General features: G+C 52.2%; 12 protein-coding genes across 12 annotated transcripts; 8 read left to right on the top strand and 4 right to left on the bottom strand.

Annotated features, from left to right (window-relative positions):
* Positions 1-446: 446 nt before the first annotated feature.
* M409DRAFT_54194 (uncharacterized protein) lies at positions 447-3,218 on the top strand (the record flags this gene model as incomplete). Its single annotated transcript, XM_033812631.1, has 9 exons — positions 447-559; positions 611-889; positions 979-1,078; positions 1,204-1,220; positions 1,274-1,533; positions 1,592-2,599; positions 2,778-2,883; positions 3,029-3,050; positions 3,108-3,218. 9 exons carry the CDS (start codon positions 447-449, stop codon positions 3,216-3,218), a joined length of 2,016 nt encoding a protein of 671 aa, XP_033668498.1.
* A 298-nt stretch (positions 3,219-3,516) lies between these two features.
* Positions 3,517-4,649, top strand: M409DRAFT_36567 (uncharacterized protein; the record flags this gene model as incomplete). Its single annotated transcript, XM_033810575.1, has 3 exons — positions 3,517-3,640; positions 3,746-4,238; positions 4,304-4,649. Coding segments are annotated over 3 exons (963 nt in total), but the record flags the coding sequence as incomplete, so codon positions are not given.
* A 142-nt stretch (positions 4,650-4,791) lies between these two features.
* M409DRAFT_22409 (uncharacterized protein) lies at positions 4,792-5,255 on the bottom strand (the record flags this gene model as incomplete). The annotated part of the gene is made up of 2 exons (XM_033806322.1): positions 4,792-4,857; positions 5,088-5,255. The coding sequence occupies 2 exons, from the start codon at positions 5,253-5,255 to the stop codon at positions 4,792-4,794; spliced, it is 234 nt and encodes a 77-aa protein (XP_033668496.1).
* A 2,242-nt stretch (positions 5,256-7,497) lies between these two features.
* On the top strand, positions 7,498-8,329 carry M409DRAFT_54192 (uncharacterized protein; the record flags this gene model as incomplete). Its single annotated transcript, XM_033812630.1, has 3 exons — positions 7,498-7,753; positions 7,817-7,906; positions 7,959-8,329. 3 exons carry the CDS (start codon positions 7,498-7,500, stop codon positions 8,327-8,329), a joined length of 717 nt encoding a protein of 238 aa, XP_033668495.1.
* A 711-nt stretch (positions 8,330-9,040) lies between these two features.
* On the top strand, positions 9,041-13,427 carry M409DRAFT_22407 (uncharacterized protein; the record flags this gene model as incomplete). The annotated part of the gene is made up of 7 exons (XM_033806321.1): positions 9,041-9,739; positions 9,800-10,072; positions 10,131-10,350; positions 10,410-10,646; positions 10,696-10,859; positions 11,722-12,339; positions 12,393-13,427. 7 exons carry the CDS (start codon positions 9,041-9,043, stop codon positions 13,425-13,427), a joined length of 3,246 nt encoding a protein of 1,081 aa, XP_033668494.1.
* A 385-nt stretch (positions 13,428-13,812) lies between these two features.
* On the top strand, positions 13,813-15,575 carry M409DRAFT_22406 (uncharacterized protein; the record flags this gene model as incomplete). Its single annotated transcript, XM_033806320.1, has 2 exons — positions 13,813-14,164; positions 14,236-15,575. 2 exons carry the CDS (start codon positions 13,813-13,815, stop codon positions 15,573-15,575), a joined length of 1,692 nt encoding a protein of 563 aa, XP_033668493.1.
* Positions 15,576-15,746: 171 nt separating this feature from the next.
* Positions 15,747-16,895, top strand: M409DRAFT_22405 (uncharacterized protein; the record flags this gene model as incomplete). Its single annotated transcript, XM_033806319.1, has 2 exons — positions 15,747-15,939; positions 15,997-16,895. The coding sequence occupies 2 exons, from the start codon at positions 15,747-15,749 to the stop codon at positions 16,893-16,895; spliced, it is 1,092 nt and encodes a 363-aa protein (XP_033668492.1).
* Positions 16,896-16,939: 44 nt separating this feature from the next.
* M409DRAFT_66091 (uncharacterized protein) lies at positions 16,940-17,810 on the bottom strand (the record flags this gene model as incomplete). Its single annotated transcript, XM_033816783.1, has 2 exons — positions 16,940-17,573; positions 17,632-17,810. The coding sequence occupies 2 exons, from the start codon at positions 17,808-17,810 to the stop codon at positions 16,940-16,942; spliced, it is 813 nt and encodes a 270-aa protein (XP_033668491.1).
* Positions 17,811-18,046: 236 nt separating this feature from the next.
* On the top strand, positions 18,047-19,135 carry M409DRAFT_22403 (uncharacterized protein; the record flags this gene model as incomplete). The annotated part of the gene is made up of 4 exons (XM_033806318.1): positions 18,047-18,369; positions 18,435-18,511; positions 18,580-18,589; positions 18,646-19,135. The coding sequence occupies 4 exons, from the start codon at positions 18,047-18,049 to the stop codon at positions 19,133-19,135; spliced, it is 900 nt and encodes a 299-aa protein (XP_033668490.1).
* A 223-nt stretch (positions 19,136-19,358) lies between these two features.
* On the top strand, positions 19,359-20,964 carry M409DRAFT_66089 (uncharacterized protein; the record flags this gene model as incomplete). Its single annotated transcript, XM_033816782.1, has 4 exons — positions 19,359-19,469; positions 19,530-19,994; positions 20,052-20,369; positions 20,440-20,964. The coding sequence occupies 4 exons, from the start codon at positions 19,359-19,361 to the stop codon at positions 20,962-20,964; spliced, it is 1,419 nt and encodes a 472-aa protein (XP_033668489.1).
* A 1,263-nt stretch (positions 20,965-22,227) lies between these two features.
* On the bottom strand, positions 22,228-23,392 carry M409DRAFT_66088 (uncharacterized protein; the record flags this gene model as incomplete). Its single annotated transcript, XM_033816781.1, has 3 exons — positions 22,228-22,403; positions 22,436-23,222; positions 23,285-23,392. 3 exons carry the CDS (start codon positions 23,390-23,392, stop codon positions 22,228-22,230), a joined length of 1,071 nt encoding a protein of 356 aa, XP_033668488.1.
* Positions 23,393-23,525: 133 nt separating this feature from the next.
* On the bottom strand, positions 23,526-26,068 carry M409DRAFT_66087 (uncharacterized protein; the record flags this gene model as incomplete). The annotated part of the gene is made up of 5 exons (XM_033816780.1): positions 23,526-23,682; positions 23,738-24,856; positions 24,914-25,191; positions 25,231-25,709; positions 26,023-26,068. The coding sequence occupies 5 exons, from the start codon at positions 26,066-26,068 to the stop codon at positions 23,526-23,528; spliced, it is 2,079 nt and encodes a 692-aa protein (XP_033668487.1).
* Positions 26,069-27,361: the final 1,293 nt, after the last annotated feature.

Raw genomic sequence — 27,361 nt, 5'->3', positions numbered from 1 at the left:
TCGCATCGCCGCTCCTCACAGCGCAACGAGCGCAATCCCTTCCTGATCAATCCCCCAGCCTGGCGCAAAGCTCTCCCCATTCGGGAAAGCAGCAACGTCAAGCTGCTTCTTGGCACAGCGGCTGAATTGCACATCCCCACCGCACGGCTGCTGAGGCTGAAAGGAATCAGCTTGAATGGTTCGGACGTGCAGGCCCGAGCCTTCGTGACGGCAGGAGTGATAAAGATCTGGGCGATGGTTGGGTCGAGATGGAGATGTTTGTGGGGATGTGCGGATGACAAAGGGGATGCTTGTATGCAATGAGATGCAATGTCTGCATTGTGTTGCGGCTGAAAAGGAAAAGGACAGGAAACGTTTGGGGTGCGGCGAGGATATATATGCCTTGGCCGCCACTCAGAAAAGCTTGATCCGTCGCCTTGGACCTTGCCGGATTGTCTTTCGTCAACATGCCTCTGGAACATGAGCTTAGCTACCTCCCCATCATCCAGAGCCCCCTCGTCCAACCCGAAAAAGACGACGATGTAGAAGACATCGAGTCGGCACGTCTCGACTCCCACTCGTACGCCCATCTCCCCCAACCTCACCCCAAAACAACCTAACCTTCCCCTAGCAGCCCATCGCCGAAACCAGAACCCACCCCAGATGCATCGACACCCCAATTCCGCCGCTTCCAACAATCCACCAACATCGAACTCTTCTACGACCTCTTCTTCGTCGCCAACCTCACCGTCTTCACCTACGAACACGAAGTCAACGATGGGGAGAGTCTGAAGCAGTACGTCGGCTTCTTCTGCATCATCTGGTTCACGTGGTATCAGGTCAGCTTGTATGATGTGAGGTTCTTTATGGACTCGGTGTTTGAGCGGGTTTGTAAGGCAATGCAGTTTCTGTGAGTTGTCTTGTCCTTCTTTTGAATTGAATTGGTGAGGGGGGAGAGGGGATGGGATGGGTCGGCTACTAATGTGTTTTGTGCTATAGGGTTATGATCGGGTTTGCGGTTGTGGGACCCGAGTTCAATCCTGGGGAGGAGGTGGAGAGGGGGGAGGCGAATGGGGAGGGGCCGAGTCTGATTTATTTTGTGAGTTTTTGGTTTTCCATGGGGGATTGGCGATATGGCACTGCTGACAGTTGTTGGTTGGGTAGAGGGCCTTGACGATTGTGCTGATGATCAGCCGGCTTGTGCTGGTCGTGCAATATCTACAGGCTTTGTACTTTGCAAGGTAATGTCTTTCACCACAAAGTGAATAGCAATTCTTGCTAACGATTATGGTAGGAACTACAAAAAAGTCGTCCTCCCCATGCTCCTCCTCGTCGGCACATACTTCGTCGCCGCCATGGTCTACCTGGGCCTCTACTGGACCTTCCACCTCAACTCCACCGGCGAGAACCACACGTACATTGTGTGGTACGTGATTGCGGTTTTGGAGACGATTCTGGCGACGGCGGTGTCGGTCGTGTGGAGGAACCTTAGTTTTCAAGGCACGCATCTTGTTGAGCGGATGTCGTTGTTGACGTTGATTATCTTTGGGGAAGGTAGGAACTCCATCCACTGGACTGAGTTGAGGATATGCTCTCTGATCAGCTTCTTTAGGAGCCATTGGCATTGCAAGAGCATGTCAAAACATTGTCTACTCCGACGACGTCTTCGATTTCGTTGGACCTGTAGCAGCAGCCATCGTCTGCGCTGTGTTCAACCTCTACTTCGTCTGCCTCCCCATCCTATTCCCATCCCCTTCCACGCTGACGATACATCCCCAGATGTACATGATCTACTTCGACTGGCAGCACGAAGAGCTCTTCGGCACCATCCGCCAACAAATCTGGTCCTTCCTCCACTTCCCCCTGCACGTCGCCCTCGTTCTCGCCGTCGAGGGCTTCTCCCAATGCATCACCTGGACGGCCGCCGTCCGGCGCAACAACGCCCTCCTCAAGGAATTCAACCACTGGAACACCATCCTCGACAACTTCACCAACCCGGACATCCCACCATCCTCCTTCCAATCCGCCGCCACAGCCCTCAATCACACCGCCCTCGAACTCCTCGACCGCTCCCTCTCCCGCTCCAGCGCCCTCCTCGCCACCTCCCAGGGCATCGGCTACTACTACCAAACCAACGACTCCGCCATCCCCACCATCGCCGCCGGCCCGGAGGATCTCGAAGGCGCCTATAACGCCTTCGCCTGGCTGCTCGGCATCCTCTTCAACACCGTCTTCAAAATCGCCGGCTTCGAACCGCCCGCTTCCGCAGCCGAAATCAACGAAGCAGTGGAATACCTCCAAGGCCCGCTGGACTTCGACGAGGTGCCCCACGACCACTGGCGCGACCAGAGCGTCGAGAATATCACCAAGGCGTGGACGGTGTTCGAAGTGACGTTTGTGTATTTCTACGTCACGATGGGGAGTTTCCTCGTGCTCTGCACGGTGCTGGCGTGGTTGAATCGGGGACGGAAGACGAAGCTTTTCATGTTTCGACTCGTCTTCACGGCGGTCGTTGGGCTGGGCATTGCGCTGTTGGCGACGATGGATGCGACGGGGACGGTTGGGGGGTTCGTGTTGAGTGCGTGGTTGTTGCCGACGATTACGATTTGTTTGTTTGTTGGTGAGTTTTGCCTTTCCATTCCCGCTTGTTGGCTGGGTGTGAGGGGGTTGTGCTGACTTTTTGGGATAGTTGTTGTGCTGAACGCTGTTAAGCTTTCGCCGAAGATTCCTACGATGCCATGGAAGAAGGGAGGGAGGTAGATCTGGACGCTTTAATAACTATACTGCATACGAAATAGACGAGCCCCATCACCGCAAATACAAGAGTTCCTTCGAAGCGAGCAGTTGTCACTGTAGAATGAATCCCGGGTGGATCTGGGCGAAGTGCAGTCCGATTTCTGGAAGGTATAGCTGCGTAGGAGAGGGTTGTAAGGAATACTGGTGAGCGTTGGGGATAAGGTGGTTGTTAGTAAGAGGTTGGGTAAGAGGAGTAGATTTGGTGAGTCGTTCACATGCATAGAACTTCGCTAACCATGATATGTCTTCCCAGATCAGGAGGGTTTAGCGACGACGTGGGTAGTCTTCATTATATCAACTCGTTGTATCGCTCTACGATACCGCTATCTAAGTCCTTCCTCCACATCGCCATTGTGGTCATCAAACTCAGCTACTGCAAGGACTTAAGCAAAGCTCCCCGAAGCAAGCAAGCAAGCTGGAGAAAGGCTGCCGTTCGAAGCTGACACGCGGACAGTGGTCTGCATCTGAATGAGATAGCTGTCCTCTTTGACCGATCTCATTACTCAGACTTCCATAACTAATAAGGTAGTTGTTGAGCATTGAGGTCGAGTATCTATTCGGGTTCGATAGGTTGCGAATCCGAATTCTACATTAGCCAACCGTCGACCGTCAAACTGTTTGGCATGAATCGTACTGAAGCAGCGCCAACTGGCCGCATCGTCAGGGTAGGCATCATAGGGTAGGCGATATCCCTAATCTAGCGGTTACATTGTAGATTCCTGCTAAACCGACCCTCCCAACTGCGGCCTCGTAACCCAAGTCGTCCACATCCCCACGCTCAACAACCTCACACACCTCTTCCGCATCACACACCTCTACAACGTCTTAACCGAAGCCGGGAAGCATGCTCAGTCCAAGATTGCCGGTAAAGTCCGCCCCAACATCGCCCAGTTCGTCTCAGAACTCTGCAACGCCCCGGACGTCGACGTCGTCATGATCTGCAGCAACCACGCCTTTCACGCTGAGGAAGCTGAGCTCGCCCTGCAAGCCGGCAAGTTCGCTTTCGTGGAGAAGCCGATTGCGTTGAATTTGTACGACACGGACCGCATCATCGCCGCGGACGAAGCCGCCGGGGGCGGCAAGGTCATGGTCGGGTATATGCGGCGGTACGCCTCCGCGTTCGTCGACGCCGTCAGGGAAGTCGGGACCTTCGAGCAGGTTCGCTACGCTCGTGTGAGGGATATCATAGGCCCGAACTCGGTCTTCGTATCGCAGTCTGGGACGTTTCCGAGGACGTTTGGGGATTACTCGAAGGAGGACGAGGAGGAGTTGAGGCGCAAGACGGAGGCGGATGTCCAGCGGGCGTTGGAGGAGGAGGTTGGGGTGCGTGCGACGGAGGGGACGAGGATGATGTGGGAGACGCTGTCGATGCTTGGAAGTCATGATTTGAGCGCTATGAGGGAGATGTTGGGCGTGCCGGAGGGGGTGGTGGGGTTTTCGCCTTGTCAGACCACCGGCAGTCCGTTTTGGAGGTAAGTCCCGCCATCATCAAAGCATGAAACCCGACTTTGCTTATGTTGATTCAAAGCGCCATCTTCAAATACCCCACCTTCTCCGTCTCCTACGAATCCGGCGTCGACCAGGTCCCACGCTTCAACGCCTCGATCGAAATCTTCGGGGACAAGAAAACCGTCAAGATGGTCATCGACACCCCTTTCGTGAAAGGTCTGCCGACGACGATGGTGGTCAAGGAGGCGTTGGAGGACGGGTCGTATCGAGAGTCGACAATTCGGAGGACGTACGAGGATCCTTTTACGTTGGAGTTGAGGGAGATGTGGGAGTGGGTGAATGGCGGGAGGGTGCCGAAGACGACGCCGAGGGATGCGAGGACGGATTTGGAGGTGTTGGGGATGTTGATGAGGGCTGTTAAGTGATCATGTGTAGGCTTGTGGGTTTTTTTGGGCTGTGTGTTGCAGACCGTGTTTCGTTCTCGTATCTCGAGCTGTTTCGACTCTTTTCCCGGCTGTCGATGCATCTGAAGCACAATCGAAACTGTTGGGAGCACGTCTTCGACACTCATTGCGGCTTCATGGTCTTGACATCGGACACTGCACTGCACTCCAGTCGTTCATAAGCCGTCTGCTATTCCCCCTCCATCAGCAAGAAGCCGCAAGACATAGTCGTTTCTGGTGGCAGGACTCACAATTCATCGCTCTCTACGATCAAAACCCCACTCCCCAGGTATATTCAAGGTACCAGATCCATCATCTCAATCCTCATGCCTCTTCCCCAACCAAAACCCTATGTCCTCATCCCGTATGATATCTCCGTCCCAGCACCGCCGCGACATCCCTCTGATTCCTTAACCTTACTTCCCGCATATACACCGTCTGGTCGTCAGAAGGTCCAGGAATCGAAGTATCCTCAATGCCGTAGAAGAGTCGATGGTGCGCGTAGCCGAGCATGACTGCTAAGCCCGACGCAGCAATGATGATGAGCGTTGCGAGGGGGAATTGAGAGGGGTCGTTGAAGAGGCCCATGCTGAGGTTGTTTGTTGTTGTTATTGGATTGGTTCGAAGGTTTCGTTAATCCGCGAAGGGAAATGCGTTTGGTTTGAACTTTGGAGTAAGTTGTCGTCGGAAGTAGTGGAAAGATATCAACATCGCCCCAACAACAACCAGCCGGAGGGACGACTCTTTCCTGAAATACCTCGTCTGCCAAGACAACCGCATGCTATATCCAGACGGAAGCGGAGCCCACCATCGTATACTCTATGAGTGCGTTTCCGTAAACAGCCAATCGCGACAGTTGTTTCGGATCTCGCAGAAGTGCATCCTTCCGAATAGGGGGCCGGCTGCGGACTCGGCTGAACTTCGGGTAATCTCTCTGGGTGAATGTTTTGGATGTGTCTGGGGAAGTAGCTGCTTTGGGCGGGTGCGGCCGTTGAGAGTGATTTTGCACAGCCTCGCAGCAGTGTCTCTGGAGTCTGGGGGTGTTCTATTTCGATCCGTTGGCTGCCTGCGTATTAGCATAGTGAGGTCAATGCCGCGAAGCTTTTCAAACTTTTGTACAAAGCGTTCCTTGCCCTGGGTATCTACACGGGTGCAAGAGAACACTGCCGTTGGCTCTCTCACATTTCTGCCTTCTTGGAGGACCCTTTGGAATCGAAGGAACTGTATGCAGTGGCGAACCCTCATACTGACCTCTTGGCTTATAGACTGATATCTCAAAAGCTTCTGATAGCATGCAACATGGACTCCAACAATTGCCGCTTGAATCCTTACAAGCAATTCAATGCACAGAAGATGCCGAACAGTACTGCGAAGATCTCTTGCAAGCGATGCGAGACTCCGAGGATCATAGATGTCCTGTGGCTTGCATCAGCACACTGCGCTGCAACACATAGTCCGCTTTCATGTGGCTCTACACGTACCTTCAAACGGTCAAGACAGTGGTCTCGAGTACCCGGACATTCCCGCCAACGCAGGCGTGCCAGCCGGTCAAGATTGCAGCCGCATCCTGAGGCTTTGGATTGGGAGATGCTACCAATCGGAAGCGCGATTGTGGGTGTTGGAGGCTCCAGTGGAGATTATGCTGGGGAAATACTCGAAGCAGAGCAAACAGCACACCGACATGGAGCTCGTGGAGTAGAGTTTTAGACGCCACAGCATGTTACTGCCGACATCTACGTCCTTCGATGGATTCTGCGCGACTACCCAGATCACCCAGAACGCGCTATCTTGAGAAACTATATCTCTGCAACGAATTCTGGATGCAGATTGGTCCTCATGGAGCGAGTGTTTTCTGTTGAGAAACCCGGCTCGACGAACTGGCCGATCGAAGAACGAAAATCATTTTATAGGCTTTAATCAATGACAAGGAACATGATCTTCATCAGAAAAATCCTCCTCTCCGCCACGTAGAAAGCAGGTTGCAATTCGAAAGTGCTGTGACCCCTGCCGAGAGTGTGTTGACTTTTCTTACCGTCAGCCTGCGTGAAGATCTACCTATCTTCTTCCGTCCTTGAATGAGTAAGACCTGTCGAGGAACTCGAACCTCCTCGTCTTGATTTCAAGCAGAGATATGTCTAACATGGTTTAGTATCACTATTCTGCTCACACACGACTTCGTGCAATGCCGGAACGGTGTCGACCTCGTCACATTTCCTTCCACCCTTTGCGCTATTCCCTCTTCCGTCGTTGGTAGAAGCTCCATCGCCGGAGCCTTTTGCTAGTCAAGTTCCCTATTTCAGACAATGGTCAAGCCACAACATGAAGCGGCTGAAAGCGGGTAAGATCAAATCGATTGGTCATATGTACCAAGGACCAGGAAGGTTAGCTCTACGATCTGGAACGATATCCCTTCTGAAATGTGGCGAATCTTTAGATTTTGCTGCCGTCGTGTGGAAAGACTTGGGATCAAAGCCCTAATTGCTGTATTTCCCGGTCTAGCAGAAAACTTTCGCAATTGGATAGCTCTGCACAGCGACATGATGTGCCAGGCTTGGCAATCGCGTGTGCAACATAAGCGCTTCCTGCAGCCTTGCCGTTGTGGTATGCCAAGCCGTTGTGTATCGCAAGAGGCTTTCAACATTTCAAAGCAGATAGTCAAAAGTCTCCATTCGACGAAGTCAGCCCGTCACGCACGACAGTGAGTCATTACAAGGCATACCACTTCAGGTTTGACCCGTCGAGGAGAGGCTATATATTGGCTACATCCCATGGTCAAAGATCTTGCACCAAAGCACCAAAGCAACAAAGCAACCAGATCCATTTACCAACTATGGAGTCCGTCCTTGTAATCGGCGCCACTGGCCACATTGGAGCTGCCGCTGTACAAGCCGCACAACAGTCCAACTGTAGAGTGATTGCCCTTGTCAGGAATGCCACTTCAGCAGAGAAACTTTTCCGACACCTTGGAACGCAAGAGGGTGTCGTTACTGTCGAAGCGGACGTCATGTCCGAAACTGGTGTCCAAAGCGTTGTAGACAGGGTTGAGGCGGGAGAACTCCCTGCTTTTCAACACGTCTACTCCTGCGGTGAGTACCCACATTCATCACCAGCCATATTCATCACCAGAGACGTTGCTAACCTCCACACAGTCGGTGGACTTTTCGGTGCCGGCACGTTGCTCGATCTCAGCATGGACGAAGTGCGAGAGTACATGAGAGTGAACTTCGAACCGAACATGAGTAAGAAAGCACCAATCAACGTCCTTGGTTGAAACGAAACTGATCCGTCCAGTCGCCTACAAAGCCACAATTCCCTATCTTCTCAAGCAGAAAGACCCAAGGGCCAGCTGGACGATGTGTACAGGTGCGTCGGGCGACCAGGGTCTTCGCCCTGGTCCTGGCATGACGCAGGGGGCTCTGTTCTCCATGGCAGTGGCAGCTGCGTACGAAACCGCAGGCACCAATGTCCGCTTCAATGAAGTATACCTCGATGGTCTCGTGCAGGTGGACGTCGAAGCAGAGAAGTCTGGGGTTCTGAAAAGCTCAGAGTTTGCGAAGAGCTATAGGACCATTCTCGCCAGGGACGATATCAGGGGCTGTCGGGTTTTTGTTCAGGGCAAGGAGGACCTGCAGACAATTAGGTACAGGAGCAAGACGGGATAGAACGGCGGCTTGTTGAAACCATGTAGAGCAGGCTGGCGACATTTTGTTGTCGCAATGCGTCTGAGTTCTCAGGCCTTCTGCTCTCCCATGGATGTTTGATATGGTGTTATCATCCATTGCTTGCCCGAGATATCTTCAACAATCTTTATCACGAGCGGGCACCACATAAAGCTCTACCGCTGTCCATTTTCCCACCTCTTTGACCAGGCCACTGCAGCTACATTCGATGTACCATACGAAATGCTGACGAGCGCCTCTGAAATGCCGACTAGCACCTCTGAAATGCTTGATTTCAGCGCCGTTGCAAGAGCCTGTCCTCGAAGCTGAGATCATAATGATACGTCGGGCACTGTTAATCCGGCTATGAAAGACCAGAGGAGCTCGGACTTACAAACATCTTCTCAGTGTCAACTCATCCCAGCATCAGGACCGTGCATAAAGGAATTAAACTGCTTTGTCTGGTTGTAACTACTAGTTGCTAGGAATACAACTGCTAGAAGCCGGCAGTACGAAATAGACATGCCCACTCGGTGACTTCTGCATATTGCAATTTCATAGAAGTAAGACTCGGACTCTTCGGCATTATTGGTAATGAATGTTATAACAAGCGGAAGCATAACCCCGCAGCCTACTAGACGACTCCCCTTTTCCTGGCTTTCGCTGCAGTCTACCAAGTCCCTTCAGGAAGTTTCAACGTTTGTCACATACAATATGCGTGGCCTCATGGAAGGACGAGATGCGATCGAAGCCGAAGGCGTCTACATTGGCGGCTGGTCATTTAAGAAGTTTTGGACTAACGTGAGACAGTCCAAAAACGACGTTGAGAATGTCAACGTTCAGGTTGACTGGACTGCAAAAGAAGAGAAGGCTCTCGTCAGAAAACTCGATTTGCGAGTCCTACTTCCAACAATGATCTTGTATTACATGGCCTATCTTGACCGAGCCAACGTCAGTGTTGCAAACGTTATGCAGGCCGGCACTCCGAACTGGATCCAGAATGAACTCCATCTCAAAGGTTCTGATTGGAACTGGGCCATATCAATTACATACTTCGCTACTACGGCCTGCTTGATCCCCTCCAACTTGGCGATGAAGAAGTTCGGCGGCAAGATTTTCTTCCCGGCTGTCATGATCGGCTTCGGCGGTGTTCAAGCTTGCATCGCTGCCGTGCAAAACAGCTCTGGCCTTCTGGCAGCACTATTCTTTCTCGGTATCCCTGAGGCCGGGGTTGTGCCTGGAGTGGTGATGTACTACAGCTTCTGGTACAAACCGTCCGAACGGGCTTTCCGGCTGGGTCTCTTCCACGCGGCCAACGTTCTTGCGTTGGCGACCGGAGGTTTCATCTCCATTGGCATAGATCAGCTGAACAACCATCTGGGCCTATCATCGTGGAGATGGCTGTATATTATTGTAAGTCTACCTCGACTGCAAGCCTTGTGGGGAACTAACGTCTTTCTTCGTCGTCTACAGGAAGGGGTCTGTACTGTTACTCTCGCGCTGCCAGTATTTATCCTCGCCCTGAGCTTTCCTGAAACATCTACGGCTTTGACAGAGCGGGAACGACATATTGCGACCAACCGTCTCGCCCGCGGAGCTACTCGTCAGACAGACAGTACCTGGGATACTCAGAGCTTCTTAAGCGTGATGAGCCGGCCGAGCACATATGTGTTCTTCCTGGCATACATCTGCTTGTTGACTCCGTCGATCGGAACGTCGAGCTTCTTGCCCACGATCTTGAGCAAGGTAAGATTGGCTGTAACGCAATTATTTCTGCGGGGCACTGAATGACCCTAATTCGCAGACTCTACACTTCTCTCCTCACAAGTCAGTCGAGTATGCCGCAGCAGTTGCATTCGTCACCATGGCTCTTTATCCTTTGTGGTCTTGGCATGGCGATTTGACGAGAGAGAGAATGTGGCACTACCTCTTGTGCATTGTGGTAGCAAGCCCGTGCTATATTGTGTTCGTATACATTGGCGCAAAGCAATCCTTCAGTGGAATCTCGCCGCTGTCAGTGTGGGGTGAGTACGAAGTCTTTCTGGTGAGCAATGGTTGATTGTGCTAACTCGTCAACTTGTAGGCTGCTCCTTTTTGAGTGATAAGGTCACCTTGGCTCAGCCGGCAGCACTCACCTTCCGGTCGATGACATTGTACGGTGCCTCCGAGCAAGCCATTGGTGGAGCCGTAACACTCGCTGGCCTGTCCGTGGCGAGCATTATTGGCCCACAGCTCTTCCCTGCCTCGGATCAACCGTGGTATACAGCAGGCTTCGCGGCAGCACTGGCTCTACTCGTCGTGTCATTCATCTGCTACGCCAGTTTGCCGTTTTTTCTTCTTGTTGACGAAGCAACGAAAGGAGAGAACAGGCCACGCCATGCCGCTAAAGGCTCTGGAAGATGCTCTCGCAGCTCACGTTTCCGATGCTGTGTTGGCTAACGAATACCAGATGGCCGCCGCAGAGGCCAAGGAGGGGCACGGCGAGGCATCTCACGTGGAGACGGTGATTGAGGGCTCTGATGCAGACTGCTCGGTCAGACCAAAGAATAAGGCCGGCGAGGATGTCGGAGTCTAGATCCAGGTCGATTTTGTCAGCTTGTGTGCGTAAAAAGTTCCTCCTGTTTCAGTAATAGCAATGGTTCCAAGACTTCGCTAGGCCTTGAATGCTGACAATGCTTTCTATTATGAATCCGTCTGACACAAGTCAAGCGCAGCAGCAAGAAATCCTGGTACCGAAAGCCCGAATGCTGCGGGGTTCGTGAGGGGAAGAAGCGGTGGAAAACCAGTGCAAAAGACCGATGTCTCCGGCGAGCAGCTCACCCATTCCCCAGACTCGCAGCCTTGTGTGACGGTAGCGCCGACCATGGCAACGCCCGAAAACAGCGAAAACGCTGCCCCAAGACCTGTCAAGCGAATCATACGGAGGGCGTGTGAGAAATGTCACGAACGAAAAGGCGAGTATGAGTGATGGCTTGCGATCCTCCCAGACACGGGCTCTAACCTTTTGCTTGAAGTCCGCTGTGATATTGGAATAAGGAAAGGCCCGTGTTCGAATTGCCTGAGTTATGGCGATGTCTGCAAGTGAGCGTATTCGTGTCTCGCCTCCAAAAGGCCGCCGCTGACAGTACTGCGAGGCAAGTCCAAGGCAACGGCGCAAACGAAGAAATTTACCGCGAGCAAATCCCGTAATCTCCTCGACCTCACAGCCATGTGCGGACCATGTTCCAGAGGTTGAACAGGACAATGAAGCTGAAGGAGAAGGCCTTCAACCATTACCGGCAGAGACGTTGACTTCTTTCCCTCCCTCTCCAAACAGCGAAATTGTTGTCGGACAGGGTCAGCTTGTTGGTCCACAGCTGTCATCGACCCCCACAGCTACTCAAACGATTGAACAGTTGCCTTCGACGTCCCCAGCGTCGGTGACCAAGGATGGATACATCAACAGTGCGTTCTACTCGCGCAAGCACTACCTGGAGGATGAGATCCCCGGGTTGGACTACAACAACCCCGGAGGGGACAGCTTCACGCTGGATGAGCGAAAGATGAAGTGCTCACAGCTGTTTCAGGCCCTAGATCTACCACCCAGCCATGTTCGACAAATCCTTGTTGACGCCTACTTCGAATTTTGCTGGACGTGGATGCCTGTCGTTGACGAAGGCTTTCTGCTCTGCACTTCGACTGACCCGCCTTCGATGCCAGTGCTGCAGGCGGTGTTTCTCGCCGGCGCTCAGATGCGTTCCAATACGGCGACTATCATGGCCCCAGAGGAATTGTATGTGCGAGTCAAATGCCTTATCGATGTAGGACTTGAACGGGATCCTATCAAGACTCTTATGGCTTTGTGTCTTATACAATGGTGGAATCCAACGATCCCAACCGATGTTTCAACCAACTCCAGTCGCTTCTGGGCGTCATACGCCATCGGTCTGGCATTTCAGGTCGGCCTACATAAGAGACCGAGAAAAGCACTGGCTGATGCAGGGTTGCGCAAACGCATCTTTTGGACTTTATACGTATGTCACCATTACTCCTCTCACGACTGTATGAAGCTCACAACAAAACACAGGTCCGTGATAGCCTGATAACCGCAGCGCAGGGCAAGCCACGCCAGATCAATATGAAGGACTGTGACTTGGAGCCGATCACTATCAGTGACTTCCCCAACCCAGAAGATGTGCGAGCAAAAGTCTTCGTCCAGTATGTTGAGATCTGTGGCATAGTAGGAGATCTGATGCAATTGCTGCAGCGTCGGCGCAATACTCCGTTGCAAGCTGAAAAGGAAGACATCGCTCGACGGCTGCTTGACTGGATCGTCAATCTTCCCTCTGAATTGCATCTTTACGATAGAAGCAGTGGGACCCGCCGAGCATTCGATTTTCCCCTGGTACAACTGCACATTCCTTACTTGGCGGCAGTGTGCCTATCCTTTCGGCCCAGGTCCGTATTCAAGGTCTCGCCAACCAACACCATTGCACTGGTAGCTTCTCGCATGTGCGTTAGCTTGTTGGAAGAATGCTATCTGCGCGATCTGGTCGGCCATCTAGGGGGCATGTTCTGCTGGTACTCATTCGTGGTATCTATCCCACAGCTGGCGTGCTCTGTCGTCCCCTCTCTCGCCACAGAGTCACAGCAGGATATCGACAGAATTCTCAACGTCCTTCGGTTGCTCGGCGCAAAGTGGCCTTCTGGTAAGAACAATCTCCACAACATACAAACGATGAGAACTGCGATTCATGGAGGGATTTCGCTTTCCGCTCTGGCCTCAACTCAATTCAATGCTCTGGACGAAGACACTACTCCCGGCCGCTTTTCACCTCTCAGCTTGATCCAGCCGTTTGGCGAGAAGGTCACCAATAGCGTTGCCGATGTACAGAGAAAGCTTGCAGATGCTCAGTTGTTAGATGCCAGTTGCTTGAGCATGGACATCGCTGCCCCCATATCAGTTAACCACGACTCTGTTGGGGACATAAACGAGCCATTGAGCATGGCAGATTTCGCAATGGATGACGAGAGCTGGATGTGGAATCTCGTTGACAACCCATCGGCAATGACTGGTGTTGACGAGCAGACGTTTGATTTGCAAGCTTTGATTAACTGTTAGATCATCTGTCGCCTGACTCTTTTCGCCACGGTGCAAGAAAGCTTTCATGTGAACGCCAAGACCCGCGGGTGCCTTAGGCAAACATCCACATTGTTGGTCTTTGCTCGTCTCTTTCGGTTTCCCCCTGTGAAATCACGCATATGGCCGTTGCGTCTGATCATTCATAGACTTCATTGGAAGGTGCAATTCAAAGTACAATGGAGCTCGGCCAGCTCTAAGGCCGAAAAGACCGACGGCCTTGGGAATCCGCTGCATCGATTAGCGCCCGTCGTTGTAAGCTGCTACGTGTACCCAGTCTCAAGGCCATCTACAATGGTGACATGTAAACTCAGATACTTGTCTCCCCATCTGGTTTCAGGGAGTCAGAGCGACCCATCGCGAAGACATGTCAAAGATAGCGGATCCAGACGACCGCGTGAACCTGATCACGCGGCATGCAAGAGGACCCAATGTTCTTCCCAACTTCGCCTTCTTCACTCGTCTGCTGCTTTTCGCGGCGAAAGAAACCAAAACCATCATTCGTGACCTGAACGCAGGCGTCTCGGCAAATCATGTACAACTGCTCACGGATGCCATATATGCTCGTGATGAGATTCTGCGGGTTATGGACACCGAGACAAGGCAAAAGCTGGACAGCGGGCAGGAAGTGTATATCATTCTACTGGCACCAGGTAGCTATGAGTACGTGGTGGGGTTCCTGGCTATCGTTACGCTTGGTGCGGCGGTGGTGCCAATATGTACGTTGCAATTTATCAAAAAATGGGGCCAGTAGTCCTCTGGTAGTTGAAGACACTAATTAGTTTTCCAGACACCAATCTTCCTGTGAAAGAGATGAAGTATTACGTCCAGAAGACCAACGCATCCCTCATGCTGTTCGGTTCCAGCTGTGCCAAGAAAGCGGAGGAACTTGCGCGCACGATGCTACAGTCTGCTACACTTTCGTCTTTCAAATCTGTCCCACTTCAATGTCTCGTTGGACGGCCGACTTTGCAACCGGCCGACTTCAGGATTGACGACAGAGGCTTCCTTGACCTTAATGCCCCGGGTTTGGTGATCTTCACCTCAGGAACTACTGGTCCACCCAAAGCCGCTGTGAGAAGAAGAGGATATCTCAGCGATGGAACCTTGGCTTTAGCCAGCGAGCTCGGGATCACGAAGGATGACACACTGCTTCACTGTCTTCCGGTTCATCACGCAACAGGCATCAATGTCAACATACTCCCGATCTTGCTTGAAGGCGGCTGCATCGAATTCAAGCCGGGCAATTTCGATCCGGCTTTTGTGTGGAACAAGTTCAAAGAAGGAGAGCTAACAGTCTTCTCTGGCGTGCCCACGATGTATGCCCGGCTGCGGGAGTACTTTGATCAGAATCTGGCCTCGTTACCTCCTGAGCAGCTCAAGCCATATGTCGAGGGAGTTCAGAGGCTACGAGATCTCTGGTGCGGGACGTCTGCTCTGCCTTTACCTCTGCAGACCTGGTGGACGGAATTCAGACAGCAACGGCCCATTCTGTCACGTTATGGAAGCACCGAGTCGGCTCTCAGCATCATGACACTGCCAAGATCCATCGATGTACCTGACAACAGCGTTGGGTCCGCCGTGGCAGGCGTTGATGTCAAGCTGAGCAACGGCGATGAAGGGGAAGTGTTGGTTCGTAGCCCTCACATGTTCTCCAAATACCTTGGCGATCCCGAAGCTACCAGAAAGGCCCACGATGCAGACGGCTTCTACAAGACGGGAGACATTGCGGAGAAGCGTGGGAATAACTACTTCATTCTCGGTCGTGCTTCGATCGACATCATAAAAACAGGCGGCTACAAAGTGTCTGCATTAGACGTCGAACGAGCGCTGCTGGGTTTACCGTATGTTGCAGAAGCAATGGTAGTAGGAGTCGAAGATGACACGTACGGCCAGCGGGTTGGTGCAGCCGTTGTTCTCAGACCGGGCCATGATGGTGCTACGCCGAAGATCAGTCTGGCGGGCATGAGGAAAGATCTTCGAGACAGCCTTGTGGCCTACAAGATGCCCACACTTCTTCGCGTAGTACCGGTGTTGCCGAAATCGCCGACGGGCAAAGTCTCCAAGAAGATCCTGGGTCCACAGCTGTTTTCGCCTCAGAAGGCGGAACCCGAAAAGGCTCGACTCTGAACTTATCAGTCCAGTACCGACAGCGCCAAATGGAACAGACCCACGCTCGTCTTTCTCACTCGCCTTTCTCCATGTCCCAGAATAGGTACTTGACAAGAAAGCCTTCAATTTTCGGGACGCCTTTGATCTTGTCGATTCTGCACTCACCCTTGTACTAGTATCACCCAGACAATGACTCAACAACAGCCCCGTAATCCAATCCTGGGGAAGTGGCAGACGCCCAACGGCCCAATTGTATCTGAGAAAACGCTTCTAGTTGGAGGTATCAATGCCACAGTCTACGGTCTGGGCGAAGTGAATAGCACCACCGACCACGTTGCTTGTCTCTGGCTGTTACACCCGCGTAGTTGTACTCTGGCTGACAGTACGTGGTTACTGCATCGTCTTTGCCTACGCCACTGGCTGACTCCCTCATTCACAGTGAAACCAATAGCACGGACGATGATCCATACATGGAACACTCTAGTCGCCAACAGTGCATCTGCGGAATTGCACGGCAAGAAAGGCCTCATCGCAGTCGCCATTGACCAGAGAAATCACGGAGAACTCCAGATTGACCCACTCGCCAACGAGGCATGGCGGCAAGGGAACCCCACCCACGCAGTCGATATGTTTGCTACTTTTAGTGGCACGGCACGAGACGTCTCTCACATGATTGATCACTTGCCGTCGTATCTCTATCCACGGTCTGAGAAGACTATCGTTGATCATATGGTGCTCGGGGTATCACTCGGTGCTCACGCTGCTTGGCACCTTCTTATGCATGACCCGCGAATACGCATTGGAGTTGCTATGATTGGAAGTCCTGACTATACCAACATAATGGCTGATCGGGCACGGCTGAGTAAATTGATGGAATGGACATCAACCGATCCGCACGGCTCGTCATTCATCGGTTCACGAGCTTACCCGCGGGCGCTGGTCGACGCCGTCGCCAAAGTCGACCCTCGCGCTGTATTGTGTGGACCATGGAGTGTGGACGACAGCGGAAGTCTAGAGATGCCCGCCACCGCGGATGACCAGGCGCTTACACAGCGTTTGCTAGAACATCACCTTGGAGGCAAGAATATCCTGGCTGTGTCTGGCGGAGGAGACAAGATGATTCCCTATCGCACCAGCAAGTCTTTCTTCTCATGGCTGAAATCAGGGACTCGTGCTGAGGGCTGGTACCGAGGCAAGCCCATCGCCTTTGAGGACTTCGTCGCCGACGAGGCCGGTCATGAAGTTGATCTGGTTATGATGGCCAAGGTGGTGGATCATTTGAAGTCGACCATCTTTCCATTGCTGAACCAACATCCAAGCGTCACTGCAAAGCTATGATACACATTCAACTACAACTTACGCTGTTTTTCCCTCTTTTTCATCTACAACTTGTGCTGTTTTTGCTTCTTCTTCATCTTGGCAAACTCCTTCTGCGGCACTCCGCTGCTAAGGGCATCCACACCTCCCAGTACCTCGTTCAAGACATGTCCGTCGAGAAGATGGTTCTCCGTCCGTCCCATCAGCTCCTTAATCCTTAGCATGCTCCATGAGCTCAAGTTACTTTCGTCTAACTGTTCCCGGCACACTTTATTCATCACCGTCGTTCTGAAAGCTTCTGAATCAGAACCATCTCTGTTTGCAGGGAAGATTCCATTCAGAAACCCGCACGCCAGCAATTCTTCGGCTGGAATTCGCCGACTCATGATCAACGCTTCTTTGGCTTTGGTGACGCCCATCCGATTGGCAAAAGATCGAGAGCCACCGCCTTCCACCACCAACCCTAAAGAAGTAAATGGAGCGAGAAGGTAAGTGTGTGGTGCTGCATAGATAAAATCCGAGTGCGTGATCAACGCCGCCGTCAATCCCACCACTGGGCCGTTCAAGGCCGTAATCAAGATATTGCTATGTGTGTAGAAGGTGTTGGTCAGATCGAGAATTCGGGAGAAGTTCTGAACGTAGCCTCGTCGCTTGTCTTCGCCTGGCTCTGGTTCTCGCCGGTTGGCAATATCGGCGCCACTGGCGTTCTCCGTTAGCACTTCCACCCCCAAAGTTATGGAGCTGTGGTATGACGAACGAAGAAAAGAAGCGGCCTTTCCCGGTTAGAAGCGTGATGTAGATATTTGGATCTGCCGCTGCTGCCCGTAGGTGGTGGCCGAGCTGTGCGAACATGTCCAAGTTTATGGCATTGAGCTTGGCAGGATTGTTGAGCGTGATAATGGCCGTTTTGCCGTCGACTTCATACTCAACAGACATGTTGACAGGACTGCGAGGAGCATTCAAGCATATGCGGTAAGATGAGGCGGCTGCGCCTGTTGCTCATATGTTCTTCCTTGGCCCTAGAGTGCCCTCGGAAATGTCGGGGGTTCGGCAATGAACCCAACCAAGGCTTCTCTGCTTCACTTACACACCGCTGGGAGTAGTCAAGGCAGTGTATGAAACAACTTTTCTTCGCAGCTTTCATCATCTAAGGCACATTACACCACGAAGAGATGGCGAGCGGCACTGAAGATTTAAAAGTGGGGACGTTGTTCAGCTTCCACCAGCTCATTGTGCTCGTGACTGGCGGATCTTCTGGAATTGGAGAAATGATTGCGGAAGCATTTGTCCAGAATGGCGCTCATGTGATCATTGCTAGCAGAAAACAGAAAGAGCTGGACAGTACCACAATGAGACTGAACAAGCTAGGTCCTGGTCGATGTGAATACATCGTTGCAGACCTCAAAGACAAGGCTGGAGCAAATGCGCTGGTCAGCGATGTCAAATCTAGAGTATCACGCTTGAATGTGTTGGTCAACTGTGCTGGAGCTTCCTGGTTAGACCAACCAAAATTGTGCTCGAGGCAAACGTTCATCTACTGATTTACATTTCGTGAACCAGGGGAGGACCATTCGATGATTTCCCAGAAATGGGTTGGGATAAACTTATGGCTCTGAACGTGAAGTCCATTTTCTACTGTAAGAAAACATCCCTGCGTTCAGCACTCAAAAAAGAATACGCAATTTCTTACTGATACATTCAACAGTGTCCGCAGGGTATGTATGATTGGCGAAGGCTGATCGAGCTGCTCAAACACTGACCAGTCCACAAGGCTGCGACCTCTGCTACAGAAGAATGCAACTGATGTCTTCCCTTCTCGAATCATCAACGTAGCTTCAATTGCAGGCATCCGAACGACAGACGTCACGTCTGGCGCAGACGGAGGTCTCGCAGCACCGGGAAACGGCACTTTCTCCTACGGTCCCTCAAAGGCAGCGGTAATCCACTTGACGAAGCAAATGGCTTCCAAATTTGCACCACTTCATATCAACGTGAACGTCGTCTGCCCTGGCGTATTTCCCAGCCGCATGACTGCGTACGGAATACAGGTGGCGCTTCCAACCCTCTTAGCAAGGCAGCCAACGGGTAGAATTGGCAGGCCGAGCGATATCGCTGGGCTGGTACTCTTTCTCAGCTCGTTGGGCTCGGCACATATGACAGGATCTACATTTGAGATTGACGGAGGAAGTAACTCGAGTGGGTGGAAGACGAAGGTTTCCGCACCGCTCGTGGAGCAGGCAAGGAACAACAGTAAACTATAGGCGTAGCGAGAGACGCAACAAAGATATTGGCTCCCGTCCAGCTTGGAGACAGTTTGCAAGTCTCATTGTGCTCGTCTTTTCGGCAGCGAACGTCGTACTCAATTCTGCAGACGTTTCACCGAAAACCCCGACGACGATCATGATGTCTCCTTAAGTATTCTTGAAATTCTGGATGCTGTCTTGAAAAGTATCACCTGGTGTTACTGTCACTGCTCCATATATCATGTCTGTCCCTTACACGATCGGCACTCCTGGATACGTTCCGGCGTCGCAGAAGATCCCACCCATAGCACTTCCGCTGGTCAGTCCGCGGGCTAAAGTCTTCCTCGACAAGGTGCGTGGATCCCTCAAGGATCTCACAATGCAAATGTCGTTACTGACGCCTTAATGACAGATCGAGCGTTTCGTGGAAGAAGAATGCGTTCCAGCAGACGAAGTTTACGAACAAGCACTCGGCCGGGATGTTCAATCACGCTTCTCTTCACATCCGCAAATAATTGAAGACTTGAAGAAGCGAGCGAAAGAACTCGGCCTATGGAACTTGTTCTTACCCAAAAATCACTACCAGGGCACGGGTGCCGACTTCACCAATCTGGAGTATGGCTTGATGGCTGAATATCTGGGTCGAAGCCACATAGCTTCGGAAGCCTGCAACTGCGCAGCACCAGATACCGGAAACATGGAGGTTTTCGCCAAGTACGGGACTGAAGAGCAGAAACGCAGGTGGCTCGAGCCTCTCCTTGCAGGCGAGATACGTTCGGCCTTTTGTATGACAGAGCCTCATATCGCTTCCAGCGATGCCACTAACATCGAGCTCGCGATCAGGCGTGAGGGCAACGATTACATTCTCAACGGCGAAGTAAGTCTCATACCTGACAACGATATAAAACGCACCCACAAGTGTTGACGGGTTTAGAAATGGTGGAGCAGCGGCGCCGGCGACCTGCGCTGCACGGTGTACCTCGTCCTAGGCAAGACAGATCCTCAAAACGCAAACAAGTACAAGCAGCAGACACTTGTAGCGGTCCCTTCTAATACCCCCGGAGTGACCGTCAAGCGGATGATGCAAGTCCTGGGGTACGATGATGCTCCACGCGGGCATGGCCATATCGTATTCAACAACGTTCGGGTTCCCGTCAGCAACGTTATTCTGGGCGAAGGACGAGGCTTTGAGGTTATTCAGGGCCGTCTCGGACCAGGGCGAATCCATCATGCCATGCGATGTGTTGGTGTGGTGAGTACTTTCCCGTCGTCTTCGACTTGTCTACTCACGAAACAGAATGCAACACTGACGACTAGCGCAGGCTGAGAGAGCACTCGAGTGGTTCATCGCACGATTGGTCGACCCACGCAAGAAGACTTTTGGAAAACGCCTTGTCGATCACGGGGTATTGCTGGAACGTGTGGCCCAGTCACGCATCGACATTGACGCTGCACGCCTTGCCGTCTTGAACGCTGCGGTCAAAGTGGACATGGGAGACACCAAGTCAGCTCTAAAAGAGATTGCCGAAGTCAAAGTACAAGTACCTGCAGTCCTGCTCGACACTTTACACAGGGCAATGCAAGCGTACGGTGCCGCTGGAATGAGCCAGGACACACCGCTCGCGCGAATGTATGGCCGGAATCGAACAAAGAAAATTGTCGACGGCCCGGATGAGGTACACATGCAGCAGCTAGGAAAGACAGAGTGTAGGACACGAGGCGATCAAATGCTTGAGAAAATTACTGCTCAAAGGCGCAAGACCGACGAGCTGTTGAAGCAGTATGGGATGGAGAAGATAGACGTGCTGCAGCTGGATCGGGCGTACCATCATGCAGCGAAACTGTAGAGCAATGCCTAACAAGGAAGCGAAGATAGAATCGACTCTATTAATCCCTGGGTCGTCATTTATGAAGCATCTAACCTTTCGTATACTCTGTTCGATGAGAAGTGGGCTGTAGCTAAAAGTTTGCGGTGTCGAAGGAGTCTTAGCATTCACAAACTTGCTCTGCGGCCGCTGCAGCGTGTAGTTATTCTGGGTTTTCCTAATTGATGATACGTATCACATCATGGGATTACAACTATGCAAAACTAAGTTGGGATTGTTTGAACATGCCATGTAAATCCTTGCTCGGTATTTTCGGTGGTAGATTCCTGGACCCCAAAGAAAGCTAGGACCACCCATGTGCTTCTTGGCGGTCACTCGAGCTCCTTCGGCTTGCGACAAACAGCTGCTTTCAGTCTCTGCACTCAAGCCACTGCCGAGTTCAAACACACATCTGACCCTCAACACCATGGACGAGTTCTTCTCTTTCAGATCTGACACCATCCAACCGGTCTCACCGCCATCAACGATCAGCTCTGACACCGCTTCCCCCGCTCGCAAAGAGCGAGGCACGAGAGCGAGAAAACGTTCTCCACAGGCATGCACAGCTTGTCGCAAGCGCAAAGTGCGGTGCAACGTGACACAGCAATGGCCTTGCACGAACTGCACCTTGGACAGTCTAGAATGCAGTATTCCTGAGAGCAAATACAAGCGTCCGCGATTAGACTGGGAAACAGTAGTGGAGCCGGTGCAGAGCGACAATACGAAACCTGACTCTGTGGTGTGCTCTGGGCTATTGCACGATAATGATGACATATCTACCATCGACCCACTCGCACTGCTCCAGGATGAAGGGTTGTTCGATTCAGTGGTCACGGAGGAGCCAAGAGGGGATGGCATGAATGAACAACCGAGCCCGATAATACCACCAATACATAAAACAAAGACGAAACGTCGCTATTCCCCAAGCACCACCGCTATCGAGCACTGGGCAGCGATCCTTCCGCCTGACGTCGTTCACTGGCTGGCCGTTATCCCAACTAAAACCCTGAGGCCACTGTCTTCGCATCTCAAGGGTGATCATGAGCAGCTGGGACGTAAAGAAGCTATGCACATATGTTCTGCCAGCGGTCTACGAGATATAGTCAATTTGTCTGAGCAGGAGGCCCATATAAGCAATTTGTCGTGGTCAGAGGGCGAGGAAGACACATGAACAGCAGTTTCCGGTTGAAGACCATGATCCATAATTTCAAAATCTACACGCAGTGTTGTATTGCGACCTTTACCTTACTCGTTCATCCTCGCTTCTATCAACTCATGCGCCAGCAATCCCAGAGGCACCATCAACTTCCCATATTCGGCTGCTTGTGCACTACTCGCCTGCCCAGTCGCCGCCCTAGCCGCAATGTCCTGTCTAATAAACGCCCGGCGCAACATGCCAAACGCAATCGCCCAGTGAAGGTCTGAGGGAGAGACATCCCAACCACAATCTCACGATACAGTTCGAGATTCTGTTCGCGAGAAGGAAGGCCAGGGGTGGCACCAATAGCGAATGCAGGCGAGAAGCCGTTTGGTCCTAGGTTGACGGTCGTGGGTACGTAGGGGGTCAGCAGATTGGTGAGATCGGAGAGGGGGTGGCCGACGGTAGCCATTTCCCAGTCTAGGATCCCAATGACTCGAGGCTCGGTCTTGTGGAAGACAAGATTGTTGATCTTGAAATCGCCATGGACGATGGTGGCGCGATCGGTGGGTTGGCAAGATCTGTCACGGAAAAGCTTCATGGTTTCATGGAAATGTGGTATCTCTCCGACATTGGCAGGAATGCTCTGTGCTTGACTGATCGTGGCTGCTTGTCGTGCGGAGATCCTCGTGATGGTCTCGATCTGTCGGTCGTAGAATGATTCCTCTTTGCCGAAGCCTTGTAGCCCGACCGTCTTGTAGTCGACCCGATGTAGCCTGGCCAATGTCGTGACCGCAGACTTCCACATCTCCCTTCTTTCGTCGGGCGCCACGCCTTTGATATCGGCATCGTCGAAGATTCGGCCATCCAGAAACTCCATGATGTAGAAACTGGTTCCCACGATGGACTCGTCTTCACAAAGGAGGTATGCTCTTGGCACTGGCACATCTGTCTTAGCTAGTGCAGAGATGACTCGGAACTCTCTATCTATTCGATGTGCTGTAGCAGATATGATCTTCCCTGGAGGTCGTTTCCGTAGGACATATCGCTGCCCGTCAGAGCCAGTAAGCTGGTATGTTGGGTTTGATTGTCCAAAGCAGAACTACGTGGGAGACTGACAGTCAGCAGAAGTCTGAGAAATCGGTGAGACAGCTCAGAACTTGCTTGTTTCAATTCAATCGGTGTCTTGATATACGCTGCATGCTGTCTGATGTACGTCTCTAAACGACGGATGTCCACAGGCTGTCTTACTGCCCTTGCCTGTGATGCCATGCCTAGAGCGTTGACCTTCGAGTTCAGATTGAGGAGTCAGTGTTCGACATGATGTACATCTGAAATACCCGCCTCGGAACTTCAAGTCAAAAACAGGAGTTTCGGTGCTTTCGGTGGTAACCGTGTGATTATTCTACAACTTTGCAAGGATTTTGCCTGCATCACCAGAGCCCAGCTCTATCTCATCCGACCACCACTTGTTGTTGAAGGTATGATCATTGAGCGGGTTTTGTCGGTGTGCCCGGTCGAACAGGTCTTCGTAGACCTTGCCGTCATAACGTCCGAGAGCACTACGATGCAGGTGTCAGCCATTCTAGCCGTGTAAAGATTGAGAAAGTTACATACCTATCCAGCAGAAAGTCCGGAATGCCCCAGGAGTCCACAAGCCTGACCGCATGTGGCCGAATTCGATCCATCAGACTTTGAATCGCTCCCGGCAGAAGCTCCAATACGTCCATTGACAATGCTCCCGACTGCAGGAACTCTTTGGCTTCTGCCTCGATCGTGTAAAGTGCGTAGAGCCGGAACAAGTCATGAAGTACTTCTGTTGCTCCTTGCGGTGGCTTGTCCGAAACGCCGGCAGTATTGGTGAAGATAGCGTGAAAGTTGTTGACCAGAATCGATTGCGAATATGCATTCGACAAGCGATAGAATTGCACCAAGAGAGAAGTGTGCGCCTCTCCACGCACTTCGCGAGCTTGGTAGGCCTTGGATACCAGATACGATGATCGCCATTCAAATGCCGCCAGGATAGCCTCATCATAGTCCAAGACTGGGAAATGCGGCGTTTTGTTTGAAGCCTGCAGAAAGCGTTGCAGAGTTATGTCGATCGTAGTTGATGCAGTACCGCTGCCCACCTCGAGAGTCTTCATCTTCTTGAGGAGATATTGTGCAACTTGCTGTGTGATCATCCAGTTGTCGCCTTCCACCGTGGGCCTGGACCCATAATCGTTGCGAAGTCGCACGAGCCCACTCGCAGCGCTAAAGCCATGGCCTCCCATTGCTCGTCGACATGTCTCAATTCCATCAGTGGCATACGTAGTGCACAAACTCTTGAGCCCCAGAGAAGTACTGTGTAGATCTGCCAGTTCCGCAAAGTCGCCAGACTGCTCAATGCTGCTCCTCACGCGATCGAACAGCTGTTTCATCGCTTTGCCAGTATAATGCAGCGCGAAGGAAGTGGCCAAGAGTGGGAGCACGCGGATCTGAACTGTTGGGTAATCCAGCACAGCCGTCTCAAGCTTGGCCTCAGGAGTGTCGCGGTTGACGAATTGACGGCGAATAGAGACATATCTCACAGCGACCGTGACCGCTCGAGCAAGGACAATGCGAGCTTGCAAGATGATATTGACCCGTCCCGCTGTGAGTGAGCCGTAGACCACGTACTGATGCGGAGGTTTGACGTATTCGTTGGTTTCTAAGTCAAGTCGAGAGAATCGTGACAACATGGCACTATGAGGAATACTATTGTGCCACATCAGCGTCAGGTCCAACTTCGATAGCTCAATGGATTGTTCTCACCGGTGGTTGTCGAAGAGCATGTACGCATTGTCCATGGAAGCATAGCCCATTTTTGGCCCAATGTCTCCTACGATGATGGTCTTTGGCGGCTGATGGGTCACGAAGTCTCGTACCTGCATGATGAAGGGATGCAGACCAAAAGATCGAAGTTTGCCATTGGAGCGGTCTGGGATCTTGAGCTGGGCCATGACAACGGCGTGGTTTGCCGTCCTGCCCAGCGTGCCGTTCCACCATTTACTCGCAGTCAATGTCGGGCTGTGCATGATGAATTCCTTCGTCTAAGGATCCCATCGGGCCTCGCACTCGATGCCGCGAACGTTGGACCCGTGGCCAAGTTCTGTCTGTGCGTAGGCCCCAATGACCTCCCAAGATTCGATCTTGGGCAGCCAGTACGCTCTCTGCTCATCGCTAGCTTGTTCACGGATTGTGTTCATGAACATGTGCAGGTGGAGGTGCAACGGCGAGACATCATCAATCAAGTACTCAGCCATCTTATAGACGTCCTCATCCCAGCCGTGCTTCACGGCGAACTGCTTTGCGCGCTTTGCTCGAGCGAGGCCCAGACGATAGCGATCCGGGCGGGAAAGGCTGTACTGAGTCTTTTTGTTGAATAAATCATCCTTTTCCAAGAACGACAAGATCCGCTTCTGACGTTCGATGTATTCGCGAGTGAGCAAATGCTCGCTTAGGGCGTTGACTGGAATGTCTGATCTGGTCCGCTCTGTCCCAATTGTGGTTGCTCCATCCGGGCTGGCAGGTTTCAGGCCGTCGGTGAAATCGATCACGGTGACAGTGTCTTGATGCAAGAACTTGTTGAGCACCGAAACAGCAGAGAGGATCTAGACCGTACGGTATAAATCTACTAGAGCCGTCATTGGCATCCCGCTGCCTTCGGGATTTTCGGCGTTCCAACGAACGACTTTGTGCACCCAACTGTCGGATCATAAAGAGGATAACTTTTCGCCTGCTCGCAAGCGCTTTCTCGAGATGCAGAAGGGGGACATCTACGAGCTCAATGCATCTACATCCCAGCCTTGTGGTCCTTTCCGCTGCCAGCTTCGCTCTGGCACAAGGAAACGGCACCAACAGCTCAAGCACAGTCCGTGTACCTGCCGAATGGCAATACTTCCTGCCCAATCCTTTCAACAGCACCATTGAGTACGGATGGCTCAACTCTACATCTACTGGCGACGAAACTATCAACGAATTGCTAACAAGGGCGAATGGAGCCCGCTTCGTCTCGTACTCGGACGAATTTGATGCAATTATTGGCCCTAATCCATCGTGGAGCACAATTTTAACGCCGCCCGGGGACCCGGATGGAGCTTTTGAAGGCGGAGCTTGGATTCCGGATCTGGATGAGGTCTGGTTCTCCTTTGACGGATTCTTCTATCCGTTCAATCAAACGATTACCGCTTTCAGCCTTGCGAATAGAACATCGAGGCAGATCAGGACGGATCCACCTATTCGTTACTCATACGGCCAGTACTAATGGCCTTTCGACGGTCGTGTATACATTTCAGAATTCGCCGACAGCGATGATCTGGTGTCCGTGGTTGCCGTCGACCCCAAAACTCTGAAGTCGGCTCCTATTTTCAACTCGTATTTCGGAATGCGCTTAAACACCTGTAACGATCTCACACTGACCCGAATCAGCAACAAGGATTACATCTTTGCGACCACTCCGCCCGTTGAAAAGAGTCTTCACAGCGTCCCATCTCAGTCCTACGATACAGCCGTCTGGAGATTCAGCCTGACAGAAAAGACACTCTTGCCGGTCATCGATTCGAATCATATTTTCAAGCCAAACGGCATACGAGTGTCGCCAGACGGTCAAAAGCTCTACGTGACCAACACCCCATTCGTGAATCCTTCCACCCAGGCCCAGCAAGCCGGCAACATCTCACTCTCAAACTCCGTCTACGTCTTCGACCTTACAGCAGATGCCATGCCAGTCAATGGCCGGCTCTTCGCTCTGACACGCACGGGCATCGCCAACGGAATGCACATTGACGCCAAGGGCAGGGTGTGGACAAGCGAAAACGATGGCGTGCTCGTACGTTCTCCGCACGGGCAGGTGCTGGGCATGTTCAACTACCATGCGTTTCATCCAATTTACAACGACCCCACGCCTTTGGCCAACTTTGCTTTGGCTGGAGATCGACTGGTAATGGGCCTGGATAGCTATGTTCTGGTGTACCAATTGAACGAGGATCTGGTAACTAATGGCACTGTGGTGACGGATTAGGAAAGAGGATTTAAAAGTACGGAAAAAATTGTTAAGGGATCATCTATTGATAACTTCCCGCTTCGAGCAGTCGCCTTCTCCCCTCGTCGGCGGGAATGTGAAAGGACGGTGCTGGAGCAGAGTCGCAACCTTCCACATGCAGCTGACCTGCCAACCTGGAGCGCTGAGCTTCACAGCCCTGCAGAGAAGCTCTATTCTCC

Source organism: Zasmidium cellare (genome assembly GCF_010093935.1).
Source record: "Zasmidium cellare ATCC 36951 unplaced genomic scaffold M409scaffold_15, whole genome shotgun sequence".
NCBI lineage: Eukaryota > Fungi > Ascomycota > Dothideomycetes > Mycosphaerellales > Mycosphaerellaceae > Zasmidium > Zasmidium cellare.
The sequence above is the reverse complement of the archived record's forward strand: the minus strand, read 5'-3'. Positions and strand labels throughout refer to the sequence as shown.